The 18,033-nt window shown below is 43.0% G+C and overlaps 2 protein-coding genes across 2 annotated transcripts in view; both read left to right on the forward strand.

Annotated features, from left to right (window-relative positions):
- LOC128542749 (NACHT, LRR and PYD domains-containing protein 12-like) overlaps nucleotides 1-18,033 on the forward strand; it is a 131,063-nt gene that overhangs the window by 92,768 nt on the left and 20,262 nt on the right. Inside the window, exons 8-9 of the mRNA XM_053512727.1 lie at nucleotides 577-750; nucleotides 11,437-11,610. Of these exons, the coding sequence (XP_053368702.1) occupies nucleotides 577-750; nucleotides 11,437-11,610 (348 nt within the window). The remainder of the gene's footprint in view (nucleotides 1-576; nucleotides 751-11,436; nucleotides 11,611-18,033) is intronic.
- LOC128542750 (NLR family CARD domain-containing protein 3-like) overlaps nucleotides 1-18,033 on the forward strand; it is a 98,807-nt gene that overhangs the window by 10,720 nt on the left and 70,054 nt on the right. The window lies entirely within an intron of this gene.

Genomic DNA, 18,033 nt, shown 5'->3' on the forward strand with positions numbered 1-18,033 from the left:
TTATTTATGTTGTCAGAGTGTGTGTAAAATCAGACGTCTTATATAACAAATTTAAAACTGTAAGAGCACAGACAGAAATCTGAACACTCTTCTTTCTAAATTATTTTGCACATTTAAGGCCATTCTGATACAGTTAGATAGTGACTTATGTCAAACAGTTTTAGTTTCAGTTTAAATTGTAACCTGTATTTAACATATTTATATATTTAATTGTTACATAATGCTGAGAATCTGAAATCGAAATCTGAAATATAAATGTAGAACTAAAATATTTAGTTCATCTGCTAATCGACCCCTCAGAGTGCATCATGATATATATATATATATATATATAGTTTATTCTTGTAATAAATTATGCTGTTAAAATATATCTGCAGTGTTAAAACTTGAACACAAATCAGAGTGTAGTGTGTGTAGGTTGCTCGCTCTGGTCTTATAATAAACTGTGTGTGTGTGAAAGAAACACACTCACATTTCTGTTACATGTCAAACTTTAGCTGTATTGTGTGTGTGTGTGTGTGTGTGTGTGTGTGTGTGTGGGATCAGTGTTCTGATATTTCCTTATTTCTCTTCCAGTCTGCGTGGGTGTTCTCTGACAGATGAGAGCTGTAGAGTTCTGTCCTCAGTTCTCAGCTCAAACTCCTCCAGTCTGAGAGAACTGGACCTGAGTCACAATAAACTGCAGGATTCAGGAGTGAAGCTGCTCTCTGCTGGACTGGAGAATCCACACTGTACACTGGAAATACTGAGGTACACACACACACACACACACACCTGTGAAGGCTGTTACACTAACCTGAAAGCACCATGTTAGTACAGTGGAACCTCGGATTGTGAGTAACGCGGTTTGTGAGTGTTCCACAGGACAAGCAAAGATTTTTAATACATTTTGATTTGGAAAACGAGCAAGGGTCCTGTAACTCATGAGTATCATGTATCACGCATGTGCTTCTTGTTTTGAGTGTCATGTGATCACAACCGAGCCAACGGTTTTCTCTCTCTTGCGCTGCGGAATTGTGGGTAACTGTCTCCCCTGCTGGGTCTTAGTGCTCGTCTCTTACTGGTATAATCAACATCCGTGCATTTTCTCTCTCAGCCTATCGTTCTGTGTGTGCGCGCGTAATTTAACACCGTGCCGGTTCACACACACTCTCTCGCCTTTAGTGAGAGAGAGAGAGAGCAGCAGTCAGGCGCTGTGTGTGTTTGTGAACCGGCACGGTGTCAAATTATGCACGCGCACACACATAAAGACAGGGATTTTCTTTTTTGTTGGGATTTTTTTTCCTCAGCCCTGTGTGTGTCATTATGTGTGTGTGTGTGTGTGTGTGTGTGTGTGTGTGTGTGTGTGTAATTTGACATTGTGCCGGTTCACACACTCTCTCTCTTTCTCTCTCTCTCCCCTTTAGTGAGAGAAAGAGAGCAGCAGGCAGGCACTGTGTGTGTGTGTGTGTGTGTGTGTTTGTGAACCAGCACAGTGTCAAATTAAGTGCACACACACATAAAGACAGACCCAAACATACACACAGCTTCTGCGTGCATAAACGGAAACACTTATCTGTCGGGATTTATTACTACTTTTTTTTTAAAGGTAAAGTGCAGGTTAATTTTTGTATTTTTACTTTATATTTTGTGTTAAATATTTTTATGTATTTATTTTTTTGGGATGTGGAATGAGTTTCCATTATTTCTTATGGGAAAATTAAATTTGGTTTACGAGTGTTTTGGAATATGAGCCGCTTCTGGAACAAATTATGCTTGTAATCCAAGGTTCCACTGTGTGTGTATATACAGTGGTGTGAAAAACTATTTGCCCCCTTCCTGATTTCTTATTCGTTTGCATGTTTGTCACACTTAAATGTTTCTGCTCATCAAAAACTGTTAACTATTAGTCAAAGATAACATAATTGAACACAAAATGCAGTTTTTAAATGAAGGTTTACGTCATTAAGGGAGAAAAAAAACTCCAAATCTACATGGCCCTGTGTGAAAAAGTGATTGCCCCCCTTGTTAAAAAATAACTGTGGTTTATCACACCTGAGTTCAATTTCTGTAGTCACCCCCAGGCCTGATTACTGCCACACCTGTTTCAATCAAGAAATCACTTAAATAGGAGCTACCTGACACAGAGAAGTAGACCAAAAGCACCTCAAAAGCTAGACATCATGCCAAGATCCAAAGAAATTCAGGAACAAATGAGAACAAAAGTAATTGAGATCTATCAGTCTGGTAAAGGTTATAAAGCCATTTCTAAAGCTTTGGGACTCCAGCGAACCACAGTGAGAGCCATTATCCACAAATGGCAAAAACATGGAACAGTGGTGAACCTTCCCAGGAGTGGCCGGCCGACCAAAATTACCCCAAGAGCGCAGAGACAACTCATCCGAGAGGCCACAAAAGACCCCAGGACAACATCTAAAGAACTGCAGGTCTCACTTGCCTCAATTAAGGTCAGTGTTCACGACTCCACCATAAGAAAGAGACTGGGCAAAAACGGCCTGCATGGCAGATTTCCAAGGCGCAAACCACTTTTAAGCAAAAAGAACATTAAGGCTCGTCTCAATTTTGCTAAAAAACATCTCAATGATTGCCAAGACTTTGGGGAAAATACCTTGTGGACAGACGAGACAAAACTTTTTGGAAGGTGCGTGTCCCGTTACATCTGGCGTAAAAGTAACACAGCATTTCAGAAAAAAAACATCATACCAACTGTAGCGTTTTAACGTAATAATGACCATGAATAGCTGCCGGCATTCTTCATCATTAATACGTAGGGTTTACATAATAAAGACAACGAATGACGGTTGCATTGTCCACCAATAAATATAGACATTTTAACGTGGACACAATGCCAATGCATCCTTCATCATTGATAAGTAATTTTTAGCTCTGGGTCAGAGTTGTATCGAATCTTTAACGATTCGGGTTAATTTGATTAACTGAATCAAAATTTATAATGTACACTTTATCTACTACCCGTTCAGCGTTTAGCACAATTTAGTGTATCTTACCAGTTCTGGTTATCACATGGCCAACGGCTATGACACAAAATCTAGTATTTAGCAATTATGAGCAAGGTAACACGATCTGGGCAAATGTTTAGACTTTAAAATACATGACCAAGACAACAGTACTTTATAAAAAAACGAGAATTTATTTGACTACTCTACGATACATGAAACTACACTACTTAAACGCACACACACACACACACACACACACACACACACACAAACAGTTTGGCAAGTGAAGATGAATGAAGTTGTTCTAGTACTGTTTACTAGATCAACGAAAGTCACAAGAGCAGAGTCTTGGGTTTAATCTTACGGTTTAGTTATGAAACGAGCACCAACTTCAGCAAGGTATGCAGCTTTGTTTGTTTACTTGCGTTATGTTTCGTTCTCATCCGTGGGTTCGCCTCCAGCGAAGGGAATCACGGCGTTGCTAATTGGTTGGTGCGCTGTTGTAGAGATGACGTCAGTCAGGAAAGCCCTTTGGTGAGGCGTTGGTTGCCTGGTTACCGATGGCTGCGCTCTGGAACTTCTCCTGAGGTTTCCTTCGTTGCGGGACTTTGGAGTTCTGGCACGAAGTCTCGTTGAGAGTTTTTGAGGAGCGGATGACGCCAGCAGCGGCGGTGCAGCGCCCGCAAGGGCGAAGCCCGAGCTGCTTGGAAGATGTTGTAGGTTGCAGTTGTGATGATAACTTCTCTTCTTCTCTCTACTGTGGACTTTCTGAGGGTTTTTGTCCCTTGGGGGTCAGTCCGTCCCACAGGTGATTCATCCAATCGGATGTGATTGCAGGGCTTAGCCACACCTCACGTGGTTCCTCCTTCCGTGCATAAATTAGCCAGGTGTTTCGGCTGTCACGTGTGATCCATCCGGTTGGAGTTTTTAATACACAGGAATAAAAGGAACTGAGTAAATATATGTGAATACGTTTTGCCCTACTGGCGCACTTTAAAGATGTTTAAAATAGTGTCCATGCCGTATGCCTTTGTTCATGGAAAGGCATGTCTTCCGGAGGTCAAGAGAGTGTCCAGGTGTGATGAGTCCTACGCCCCAGCTCGGGGTGAAGCTGTAAATCTGTCTTCTTTGTTTACCGGATCGCCGATTTACACCCTTGGTTTCGGGGTCTACTTCAGAGCATCTGGCCTTGTGGAGTTTCTAAGTTTTACAGACGTCCCCCTTAAGAGAGCGAACCAGATAAGGTTATCAGGATGGTGCCATGCATGCTGGGAAAGGGGGTTCAGGAATGTGATCCATTGACTGTTCTCTCTATGGGAGCCCTGTTATTCGCTACACAACAGTAAAATATGGTGGTGGTAGTGTGATGGTCTGGGGTTGTTTTGCTGCTTCAGGACCTGGAAGGCTTGCTGTGATAGATGGAACCATGAATTCTACTGTCTACCAAAAAATCCTGAAGGAGAATGTCCGGCCATCTGTTCGTCAACTCAAGCTGAAGTGATCTTGTGTGCTGCATATATATATATATACACGGGGGTGGGGGGTCATTGTTCTGATATTTCATCATTTCTCTTCCAGTCTGTGTGGATGTAATCTGACAGATGAGAGCTGTAGAGTTCTGTCCTCAGTTCTCAGCTCAAACTCCTTCAGTCTAAGAGAACTGGACCTGGGTCTCAATAAACTGCAGGATTCAGGAGTGAAGCTGCTCTCTGCTGGACTGGAAAATCCACACTGTACACTGGAGAAACTGAGGTACACACACACACACACACACACACAAACACACACCTGTGAAGGCTGTTAGACTAACCTGAAAGCACCATGTTAGTACAGTGGAACCTCGGATTGCGAGTAACGGTTTGTGAGTGTTCCACAGGACGAGCAAAGATTTTTAATACATTTTGATTTGGAAAACGAGCAAGTCTCATGTATCTCATGAGTATCATGTATCACGCATGCGCTTCTTGTTTTTAGTGTCAAGTGATCACAATCGTGCCGACGGTTTTCTCTCTCTTGTGCTGCGGAATTGTGGGTAATCGTCTCCCCTGCTGGGTCTTAGTTCTTGTCTCTTACTGGTAGAATCAACAGCCGTGCATTTTCTCTCTTAGCCTATCGTTATGTGTGTGCGCGTGTGATTTAACACCGTGGCGGTTCACACACTCTCACACCCTTAGTGAGAGAGAGAGAGAGCAGCAGTCAGGCGCTGTGTGTGTTTGTGAACCGGCACGGTGTCAAATTATGCACCGCACACACATAAAGACAGGCTATAACAAACACACACACACACACACAGCGCCTGCGCCGATAAACGGAAACACTTATCTGTCAGGATTTTTTTTTCCTCAGCGCTGTGTGTGTCATTATGTGTGTGTGTGTGATTTGACATTGTGCCGCTTCACACTCTCTGTCTCTCTCTCTCTCTCTCCCCTTTAGTGAGAGAAAGAGAGCAGCAGGCAGGCGCTGTGTGTGTTCGTGTGTGTGTTTGTGAAACGGCACAGTGTCAAATTGAGTGTGCACACACATAACGACAGACCCAAACACACACACAGCTCCTGCGTGCATAAACGGAAACACTTATCTGTCGGGATTTATTTCTACTTTATTTTAAATGTAAAGTGCAGGTAAATTTTTGTATTTTTACGTTACATTTTGTGTTAAATATTTTTATGTATTTATTTTTTGGGGATGTGGAATGAGTTTCCATTATTTCTTATGGGAAAATTAAATTTGGTTTACGAGTGTTTTGGAATATGAGCCGCTTCTGGAACAAATTATGCTCGTAATCCAAGGTTCCACTGTGTGTGTGTGTGTGTATATATATATATATATATATATATATATATATATATATATATATATAAAATTAGTTTATTTTTGTAATAAATTATTCTACATCTGCAGTGTTGTTTGTTGTTTGTAGAAACTTGAACACAGATCATAGTGTAGTGTGTGTAGGCTGCTCACTCTCACATGTGTGTGTTATGTACATGACCTAATGGTCTTATAATAAACTGTAGCTGAGAGATTGTGCAGTGCAGAAAGACGTCCCTGCTCCTGTAAATGTGCTGATGTGGCTGTAAAGGCCATATTTCATTCTTGTGATTTGTTATTATGTTTATCTTATTTCAGTTTATTAGTTAAGCATTAAGCATTAAGTATCATACTCATAATTTGTATTGTGACATCTAAAAAAAGTGGGTTAGACATGTCATGTCTAACCCACTTTTTGGAGACCTGAACGTTTCGACTAGTGGTAAAAAACACCGCAACAAATCCCCTTCAGGATTCAAGCAAAAAATGGAAGGAAAGAGAGGTAGCAGCTTTGCGACCGGCGTAAAACAGGTTGGTAAAAATCATAAAGACTCAATTACAGTAAAGAGTAGTGGTGCATTAGTTATTAGTGCCTTCACTAAACCTTGTGCATCCTGTGCGAAAGATCATACCCTAGATGAATGCCACCAGTTTAACAATGAGACATATAAGGTCAAATTGGACTTTCTAAAAAAGAATGGATTCTGCTTTAGTAAAAGGACACTTTTTTTCTGTTTAGTAAAAGGACACTTAAGCAAAGACTGCACGAAGAAAATTACATGTCAGTTGTGCTCAAAGAAACATCCTCGCATGCTACACATTGCAGCACAAGACACAGCTCAAGCGATCGTAAAGGCTGACGAAACTGAACCAGTTCAAACACTGCCTGCTGCAGTGAGTCACGAAACGAGTGTGTGTATCGGGGCTGGAGATGACTGTATTCTCTCCATAGTACCTGTTAAAATAAAGTCCAAGAAAGGTAACAAGACAGTAGAAGTATATGCCTTTATGGACCCAGGTAGCTCTGCTACCTTTTGCACAGAGTCATTAGCAAGGCGTTTAAACGTACAAGGTAAAAAAATTGACATCATGTTAAGCACCATGAATGCGAGGAAACAAGTAGAAAGTTACGTGCTTACTGACCTAGAGGTTAGTAGTCTGGAAGAAAACACCTTTGTTGAACTCCCCAAAGTGTTCACACAAAAGAGTATCCCAGTCTCAGTGGAAAACATTCCACAACAGCACGACATCGATAAGTGGCCATACCTCAGCGAAGTAAAACTGCCTCACATTAATGCTGGAGTTGAAATTCTCATAGGTAACAAAGAGCACAGGCTCCTAGAACCATGGCGAGTAATTAACAGCAGGCACAATGGGCCATACGCAGTAAAGACTGCTCTTGGATGGACCATAAATGGACCTCTTCGAGAGTCGGTCGAGGAAGGCACATGTGACAATGAGCAAGTGAGCATTGCAGTCAACAGAGTTTCCATCGAAAGTATAGAACAAATGCTGATACAACAGTACAATCATGATTTTCCTGAACGAAACTGTGATGACAAAGCTGAGTTGTCACAAGAGGACTATCAGTTTTTAGACTTTGTAACTAACTCCCTGCAGTTCACTGACAATCACTTCTACATTGGCCTACCACTTAAGAAAGCAGCTATTTAAATGCCCAACAACCAAAGCGCAGCCATGCAGCGCGCACTGAACCTCAAACGGAAGTTTAAGCATAACCGCTCCTTTCACGAAGAGTATTTAAACTTCATGAACGACATGTTTGAAAAGGGTCATGCAGTCAAGGTCCCCACACCTCACCTAAGTCGACAAGACGGGGAAGTGTGGTACATACCTCACCATGGTGTATACCATCCTTAAAAGAAAAAGCTAAGGGTAGTCTTTGACTGTGCTGCCAGCTATCAGGGAATATCATTAAATAGCGAGCTTCTGCAGGGACCCGATCTGACAAACTCACTCATTGGGGTGCTCACACGCTTTAGACAAGAGGAAGTTGCCATGATGGCAGATGTGGAAGCCATGTACTATCAGGTTAGAGTTCCGGAAAAGGACACAGACTTGTTGCGTTTCCTGTGGTGGCCGAATGGAGACGTGAGTCAGGACTTGGTCGAGTATAAAATGGTCGTTCATTTGTTTGGTGCAAAATCATCTTGTTAGCTGAGTTAGATACACAAGTGTAGCTAACTTCGCCCTTAGGAAAACAGCAGAAGAAAACCACTGCAATGCATCTGCCGAGGCAGTCAACACAGTACTTAAAAACTTTTATGTAGACGACTGCTTGAAGTCTGTCTCTAGTCATAGTCAAGCAGTTGCGCTATATAGTAATCTCACCAAACTGTGCGCAAGTGGAGGGTTTCACCTCACCAAGTGGGCAAGTAATAGTTGTACATTATTAACTTCCATCCCTGAGAGTGAAAGAATCAAAGACATGAGGGACTTAGATTTGAGTAAAGACGCACTCCCTGTTGAGAGAGCTCTAGGGGTGTTGTGGTGTATTAATTCAGACACGCTCAAGTTTAAGATTAGTTTAAAAAAGCAGCCTGTGACTAGAAGAGGAATCTTGTCAGTCACTAGTTCAATTTATGACCCCCTAGGCTTCCTTGCACCAGTCATACTGCCAGCTAAGATCTTAATGCAGCAGTTACGTAAAAAGAGACTCGCTTGGGACGATGACATTCCCGAACAATTTATAAAAAGATGGAGGGCCTGGCTACACGAGTTGCATCAATTGTCTGAGTTTAGTGTAGCAAGATGTGTAAGACCAGTTGACTTTGGAGTTACAACTACAGCACAACTTCACCACTTCTCAGATGCAAGTGAAATGGGATATGGAGTTGTCTCATATATTAGGTTAGTAAATGCTGATGGACTCTCACACTGTGCATTCATGATGGGGAATTCTCGCGTAGCGCCATTGAAACAAACTACTATCCCCCGAATGGAATTGACAGCGGCAGTGGTTGCTGTAAACAACGACAAAATGTTGAAAGGTCAACTGGAAATAGAACTGCTGGACTCTGTGTTTTGGATCGACAGTACAACTGTCTTAAGATACATTGTTAATGAAAAACTTCGCTTTAAAACCTTTGTCGCTAACAGAATCTCCATCATTCGAGAGTCAACCAAGCCACAGCAGTGGAGGTATGTCAACACTTCAAAAAACCCAGCTGACACTGCCTCCAGAGGAGTCTCCTGTGAAAAATTCATGAAAAACAACAATTGGATCCATGGTCCCCCCTTTCTTAAAAAAAACAGAGAGTAAATGGCCTGAGAACATTCACGATCTGTCGACGAAATTCAATTCAATTCAATTCAATTTTATTTGTATAGCGCTTTTAGCAATTTTCATTGCCGCAAAGCAGCTTTACATAGTCAAAAGACGAAAGAGGATGACATTGAGATTAAACACTCAGCCTCAGTGAATCTCGTAAAGACTACAGAGAGCACAGATGCCGTGAGTAAACTGATTAACTATCACTCTGACTGGTATAAGTTAAAAAGATCCGTTGCCTGGATTCTTTGCGTTAAAGACATGCTTAAACAGAGAACAAAAAGGATTAAGGGACAGGCAAACAACTCAATACCAGAACACCATAAGTCTCTAACAATTAAGGACTTAACAATGGCAGAAAACGAAGTCATTAAGTTTCATTTAAAACCAAAAATTCAAAGACAAAATTTCCATGTTACAAAAGGGTAATGCATCCGTAAAAAGAAACAGTTGTCTCTCCAAACTAGATCCAGTACTGCAGGATGGAGTGCTAAGAGTTGGAGGACGTCTTGGTAGGTCTGCAATGCCTGAGCACGCAAAACACCCTGTCATTATACCCAAAGACTCACACATTACAACTTTAATCTTAAGAAACACTCACAAACAGGTCGGACATTGTGGAAGGAATTATATGCTTTCAAAATTGCGGCAGAAATACTGGATTCCGACTGCAAATTCCCTTGTGAGAAAGTTTCTGTCCAGTTGTGTGACATGCAGAAAGATCAGAGCAAAGAATAGTGAACAAAAAATGTCAGAACTGCCACGTGATAGAATAACACCAGATCACCCACCGTTCACTAACGTAGGGGTAGACTATTTTGGACCCTTCGAGGTCAAACGGGATAGAAGTAATGTTAAAAGATATGGTGCATTGTTTACTTGTCTGACAACAAGAGCCGTGCACATTGAAGTCGCGCAGTCATTAGATACAGACTCCTGCTTAAATGCTATTCGACGCTTCATGTACAGAAGAGGCCAGGTGTCAGTTATGAGAAGTGATAATGGAACAAACTTCATAGGCGCTGAGACTGAATTGCGTAAAGCTATCCAACAGTGGAATCAGTCAAAAATCGAAGGCGTCCTCATGCAAAAGGGGATACAATGGATATTTAATCCTCCTGCTGGGTCTCATTTTGGTGGAATATGGGAAAGGCAGATAAGATAAGTTAAAAAGATCTTAAGGTCCGTACTAAAAGAACAAACACTAAACGATGAGAGCTTGCATACACTCCTGTGTGAGGTTGAAGCCATAATGAATGACCGTCCCCTTACCACTGCTACAGACGATCCCACAGACCTGGAGCCCCTGACACCTAACTACCTGCTGCTGATGAAAAAACAGCCAAACTTGCCTCCTGGACTTTTCAAAAAGGAGGACATTTATGCACGTCGCAAGTGGAAGCAAATTCAATACCTTGCCAACCTATTCTGGAAGCGATGGGTGCGTGAATACTTGCCCTTGCTTTGGGAGCGCCAAAAATGGTCTCAGGTAAGAAAAAACCTCACGATCGGAGACGTAGTTCTAATAGTTCTAATTGAGTGAAATGGAATGTTAATTGCCTTATAAAGTAGTCATGTTCCTTTCATTTCGTACGCAGCGATATGAATACCTTAAGTTAAACCGTTAACAAATGTTTAAAGTGTTAAGAAAGTTAATTCAAATTTTAATCCATTAGTAAATGTTGTGGCCCAATTGTAAAAAAAAAAAAAATGTGTGTAATTGTCAGTCTTCCTGCCTGTCAATTAGGGGCTGGAAGTGTAAAGGCCATATTTCATTCTTGTGATTTGTTGTTATGTTTATCTTATTTCAGTTTATTAGTTAAGCATTACGTATCATACTCATAATTTGTATTGTGACATCATTTCACGAGTTGTTCTGTGACATCATCCCACAGTTATGCAGTTCCATGTCTATCACGCACGTTAGTTGTTAGTTGTTGTTAAGACACGGAAGGATACAGAAAGGTGTGGAGCACACAAGCTTTTGACCATGAGACAGTAAGCTAAAAGGAATACAGTAAAATAAGTTGTTGTAACTGTAATCTATCGAAGCTACAGAACACAGCAAGCGACTTGTCGTGACTACAGTGGATTTATGCAAGAAACTGTAACAACCGTTGTACTTTGATGTTGAAAATAAACAAGAGACAAAGAAATCAACGAAACGTCTGAAGTCGTCAGTGACACTGTGTAACAAAAGACACGCGTCAGAACTTGTGAATAACATCCATGTACAGTGGCGTCCTGTCCTCTGATTTCTGTGTGTGAGAGAAACACACTCACATTTCTGTTACATGTTAAACTTTATCTGTATTGTGTGTGTGTGTGTGTGTGTGTGATCAGTGTTCTGATATTTCATCATTTCTCTTTTAGTCTGTGTAAGTGTAATCTGACAGATGAGAGCTGTAGAGGTGTGTCCTTAGTTCTCAGCTCAAACTCCTCCAGTCTGAGAGAACTGGACCTGAGTCACAATAAACTGCAGGATTCAGGAGTGAAGCTGCTCTCTGCTGGACTGGAGAATCCACACTGTACACTGGAGATACTGAGGTACACACACACACACACACACACACACACACACACACACACATAGTGGATGGATACTGTAGTACCTTGGTTGATCCCTAGAGGGAGTTGGTTATTGCTTATTTTGTAAGAGTTACCAGTGTGTGTGTCGAAGAAGAAAAAGCGTATACTATGATGACAGACAATGTGTGTACAGTTTGAAACTGGGTTCTGAGTGTCTAAGATTATTTATTACTCCACCTCACGATAACACACACACACACACACACACACCTGTAAAGTCTGTTACACTGACCTGAAAGCACCATTTAACGCGGTTTGCGAGTGTTGTGCAAGACGAGTGTAACCCCCCCCTTTCAGCCACCCAAAGGGTGTACACTCAACTATACATTAATTAAAGTTAATCCAAACAAGATCCTGGGTTCCAAGTTCTTAATAACGGTGGCTGCAATTCCCTATTTACCCGCTCAAACAAAAATTTAAATATGCATCTAACAGAAAGAGTAGCGCGGTGCCTCCACTGTGGAAATATTAAACTGAAATGAAGCTATTCAGTATATACCATATTTCCCCAGAATACTAAGAAGAAAAAAACAGATTATCACATCCCCAATAAAACACATTCAACAATACATATACATAACCAGGGCAATTTATTAAACCCAGAGAAAACTACCAAAATTTGTTAGGTAACCTAAGTAAACAAAATAATAATAAATAAAAAGAAATAAAGAGCAGAGTACAGTTAAACTGTAAATTTACATTTACCCTTCACTGCAGCGCCAGGAAAACATGGAGAGAAAATAATAAAAGAACCAGTTGCTCGGCGCAGGACGTTGGGGCCCGTTCGTTGGTGCACTTTTGGCCGTACCAAGGGAAAAAAAAACGTTACCACAGTACGTTCTCGCAACCAAGTCGAGGGTGTGTGTGCGTGTGGGTCAGTATCAGTGTAGATGTAAGTTACCCGCAACCTTGTTCAGGGTAGAAACTCAATGCCGCGAGGCGCCCGCGAGCAAGTTCTGCCGAGGAGGGATTTCTTTCAGCACGTCTCAAGTTTGCGCAGCGTCACGGTGCAGACAAACTCGCAGCCGAACACTTCCAAGTCCTGGCGTATCGGTCACTCTCCTCTGTGGTCGGGTTTCCCGTCCGGCAGTGGAATAAAGCAGCAAAAACTCCAAACAACACTCTTCAGAAAGAGAAAACTGCTCCGAATCTCCGCACGTTGCTCTCGCGCTCTCCTTCCGCGCTCTCTTCCTCTCTTTTTTCTTTTTTTCTTTCCTGCTTTCCCCCCCCCAAAGAAAAAAACTTCCCCCAATATTTAGTCACTCATCTTCTCATTGGTCCATTCACGTCTCATTAGCAAACCAATCAACATGGATGAAAATTATTGGCCAACACATTATAACAAAAACGCGGCAACTCTTACCAAGGCATTCTGGGTAATGTAGTCCCAGTATACAATACAGTAACATCTTAAAAAAAATACAGCACAATGGAATTACAAAAACAAAATATGCAATTCTCCGTATTACATTTTCACAGGTCCTTACACTCTCCCCCCACCAAATAACAGCATGCCCCCAGGCTGAGGGATAGAGGAAAGAGAAATAAACAAATAAAAAAATAGACATCTAAACAAATCACAATCTGACATTTACCCAGGACAATGGATGTAAGGCAAGGGACAGGAGAAACCCTTCTGCATGCATGTATTACAAAGTGCATGGAAATTACACCACCAAGCATGTGACCTATTATACTTGGCAGGGAAACTGAAATTCGTAGCAGTCATGAAATGAACGCCACAACATTTAGAACCTACTAAATAATCCTTAGCTGGCCCACCGGGTTCATCAAAAGTTAGACGAGCAGGGGGTTTTCTCTCTCTGTTCGACCTGCGTACAACTTCTGAGGAAGATACCGTGCTAGCTACAGGTTGACCATCAGAAATGCACACATCCTGATTTACAGGTACAGAATCCTCTACAATCTCTACAGTCTCTGGCAAATCAACAGGGATTTCAGTCTCTATATGATCAGTTTGTGCAGGAATGGGTAAGTGACATGGAATGGAGGTACTGGGCACAGCCTTGTTGGGCTGAGGGGGAGGCTGGTCCTCAACATAACACCCAAACTCAGACTCTGACTCTGAAACATCACCGTCATTTTGAGCATTCACCTGAGGATGAAGTGGTTCCGGTTCAGAAACCTGACATTTCCCTTTTTCCTTCCTAGGCCTTATAGCTCGGGGTCGGGGAACATCTGTATGCTCAACCACAGGACTCAGTCTCACATCCTGTGCCAAAGGCAAAATATGGTTACGATGCATCACCTTGACCCGTCCAGGACTATCCATAGACTTCAATCTGTACACAGGGAGGTCAGACAGTTGACTGTCAACTATATAAGGACAAGAGCCCCATCTGTCCGCAAGCTTGTGCTTACCTGTCAGACCCAAATTGCGAATTAAGACCCGATCTCCTGGGCTTAACCTATGATAGCGAACCTTCTGGTCATACCTTTCCTTATTGCTTTGATTCATCTTGTCAGCAGATGCTTTGGCTAACTGATACGCTGCATGCAATGACTGCTTCAACCTTGTCACATATTTTAGGTGTGAGGATGAGGAGGTGTCATCTGCGGATGCACCAAAACAAACGTCTATGGGGAGCCGGGCTTCCCTACCAAACATTAAGTAATATGGTGAATACCCGGTGGCTTCATTAGGAGTACAGTTATATGCATGTACCAGATGGGTAATGTGCTGGCTCCATTTTGATTTCTGCAATGAATCAAGAGTACCCAACATGTCTAACAGAGTTCTGTTGAACCTCTCAGGTTGTGGATCACCCTGAGGATGATACGGAGATGTCCTAGACTTCTTCACCCCCAGCACTGTCAACATCTCAGTCACCAGCTTACTCTCAAAATCCCTGCCCTGGTCTGAGTGTATGCGAGAAGGCAAACCATAATGTATGAAATACTTGTCCCATAGGGTCTTTGCCACTGTGCAAGCTTTTTGGTCTGGTGTGGGAAACGCTTGGGCGTAGCGAGTAAAATGGTCAGTGACGACCAACACATTGCCGACATTCCGCGAATCAGGCTCTATAGAAAGAAAATCTATACAGACTAAGTCTAAGGGTCCCGAACTCTGCATGTGTGAAAGGGGAGCAGCTTTTTGAGGCAGTGTTTTTCTTTTAATGCAGCGTTCACAAGTCTTACAGTATTTCTCAACATCAAGCTTCATTCGAGGCCAGAAAAACCTGTCACGAACCAAACTGTAGGACTTGTCAAACCCCAAATGGCCAATATCATCATGTAGTGACTTCAGAACAAAGTGGTGAAACTGTTTAGGCAGCACCAATTGTCGGACCTGACGGTCACCAAACTTTACTGTCCGATATAGCAGCCCCTTGTCAACAGACAATTTTTCCCACTCCCTTTTCAGGACTCGAGTTTCTGCATTCCCCAGTCGGATGCTGTTAACAGGTCTCTTTTGACTGATCACTTCCCATATCTCACCTATGTACGGATCTTTCTTCTGAGCATCTTGAATCTCATCAATGTTAAACACAGGTAACTGCTCAGTCACTAGTGTAGTAGCATGACAGTATGCTTCAGGGACAGCAGACACATTGCAACCAACCATCTCTACGAAGCATGGAGAACCAGAACCCACCCCCTTAACAGACACAGCCTGACAAAGAGCTCGCACACCTGGTGCAGGAATTTCTAACCACTCATCATCTGAAGGATGACTGGAATGAGGACGCCTAGACAGTGCATCAGCATCAACATTTTTCCGCCCTGGCCTGTACTTCAGACTGAATGTGTAGGTGGACAATGCAGACAGCCAACGGTGACCAGTAGCATCCAACTTTGCTGATTTTGTAATGTATGTGAGGGGATTGTTGTCAGTTCTCACCTCAAAATTTACACCATAGAGGTAATCATGCAAGCGGTCCACAATCGCCCACTTCAGAGCCAAAAATTCCAGTTTGTGAGCTGGATAATTCCTCTCCGATGGAGAGAGACTGCGGCTAACAAAAGCAACAGGACGCAAGTCACCATCATGCTCCTGATACAGAACACCACCTAACCCATCATAACTGGCATCAACATGTAACACATATGGTTTTTGGGCATCAGCAAAAGCGAGTACAGGTGCCTGAGTCAGCTTTCCTTTAAGCTCCTGAAATGCAGCCTCACACTGCTCACTCCACTGGGAACCAAAAGGCTCAGAGGGTTTCACCCCAGGGCGCAACGAGCCTTTCAGCAGCTCATTCAAAGGTCGGCACAGTGTCGAAAAACCCTTCACAAAACGGCGGTAGTACCCGCAAAAACCCAGGAATGATCTGAGCTCAGTCACAGTTTGGGGTCGGGGCCAAGAAACAACAGCCTCTATCTTGGAGGGGTCAGTGGCTACTCCATCTTGGGAGACAATGTGCCCAACATAGTTCACAGATGCCTGACCAAACTGGCACTTGTCTAAAGATATTTTGAGACCTTCAGCTCTCAATCTATCCAAGACCTTCAAAAGCCGCTCTTCGTGCTCCTCCAGAGTATGCCCAAACACAATCAGATCATCCAAGTACACTAAAGCCTCCAAAAAATTCATGTCTCCCACTGTCCTCTCCATGACTCTCTGAAAGGTGGCAGGTGCTCCGCAGATACCCTGAGGCATGCGTTCGAACTGGTAAAACCCTAAAGGGCAAATGAATGCGGTTTTCTCCTTATCAGCATCACTCATAGGAACCTGATAGTAACCACTCCTCAAATCTAAAACCGTAAACCACTTGCTACCAGAGAGACAATGAAGGGCATCTTCAATCCGAGGCACAGTGTACTGATCAGGGATCGTCCGCTGATTGAGCGTCCGATAGTCAACACACATTCTGACCTTTCCTGACTTCTTACGCACAACAACAATGGGTGATGCATATGGACTCCTGGATTCAGCGATAATGCCATTTCTCTGAAGATCTTGTAAATGTTGACGAACGTCCTCCCAATCAGCAGGAGCCAAGCGACGAGATCTCTCCCGAAAAGGGCGAGGATCTGTCAACCTAATTTCATGCAAAGTGCTCTTTGAACAGCCCAAATCCCACTCATGACAAGAAAACACTTCCTTTCTCTGCATCATTTTCTCACACAAGCGCAGTTTAGCCTCCTCTGGCATGGGCGAGGCTCCAAAATCAAAAGCTGCAGGAGAGAGCTCGCCTACACTTCTCATGCTACCAGAGAGGGGAATCTGTGACACCACATCCACCGGGAATATGTGAGCAAGAGGACTGCCACGCTTCACCACAACATCTCTGGAGGAAATATTCTGCATTGTGACAGTTATGTGCCGACTGAAAACAGCAGCAACTGGATGAACCTCAGGGCTTACCTGCAACTCTAATGAAGACACATCATCATCGGCACACACTTGATCTACGAGCACTAAAGAATCCTTAATGGGCCCTGGGAACTTGGGCAACCCTGGCACCTGCAACACCTGTCCTGGTTTTAAGATGGCTGGTTTACGCTTAGTGTACCACACAGTTCCATGCTTCTCCAGATCTTTAGGTGCAACCACTGATGCTTTACAAGACTCAAAAGCTTCTCGGATCAGAGGATGTACCTGGAGAGTACTGATAAACCCCTCTCCTCCATGTTCCTGACAACACTCAAACAACTTCTTCACTAACTGTGTGTTTGTACCCACCAGAATAGCTATTCCACCTTTAGCCAGCGGGTCAGGACACACAAGAGCTAACGTGTCCACCACCTGATGCACGCCTGCAACAGCTTCCGTAAACTCAAGCTTGAGTGACAAATATCCATCATACGGGTATCTATGTGAACTTAGACCCCAAATTTCTAGATTCTCCAAAGGCTGTATGGGCAAATGTTTCAGATAGGCATCATAAAAACTACGGTACAAAATGGTAACCTGAGAGCCACTATCGAGAAGAGCTTTAGCATAAATCCCCTCTATCTGAACAGGCACCTGAGCTGAAGGTCCCACCAATCCAACAGGTAACTGCGGAGGACTGACTTTAATTGAGGACGTACAATGAATGGAACGCGTTCTTTTATTGGGAGCCCCATGCCGTTCCCTCACTGAGCTCCCAGCCAGTTTCCCTGCGGCCTAGCCCCTTTAATGAGCTTCTGATTTACCAATCTAAGATTCTCAGAATTTGCACAATTTCGCTTTGTATGGCCATCCTCCCCACACTTGTAGCAGAAAATGCCAGGCAAACTAGAAGACAATGAAAACTGTGGCATTTTAACCCTCTGGAGACCCTCTGGAATAGGGTTCACAGCTCCCAGATTACCAGCATTCTGGGCGACACGATCGGCTGGGGAAATCACTGGAGCTGCACTCAAAAGCTTCATCTGAGTTGCAAGCTCCTTAACTTCCTTCCTTAAGCTGTCCAATTCAGACATCACAGGACC

The sequence above is a fragment of the Clarias gariepinus genome, chromosome 15 (assembly GCF_024256425.1).
Source record: "Clarias gariepinus isolate MV-2021 ecotype Netherlands chromosome 15, CGAR_prim_01v2, whole genome shotgun sequence".
NCBI classification, from domain to species: domain Eukaryota; kingdom Metazoa; phylum Chordata; class Actinopteri; order Siluriformes; family Clariidae; genus Clarias; species Clarias gariepinus.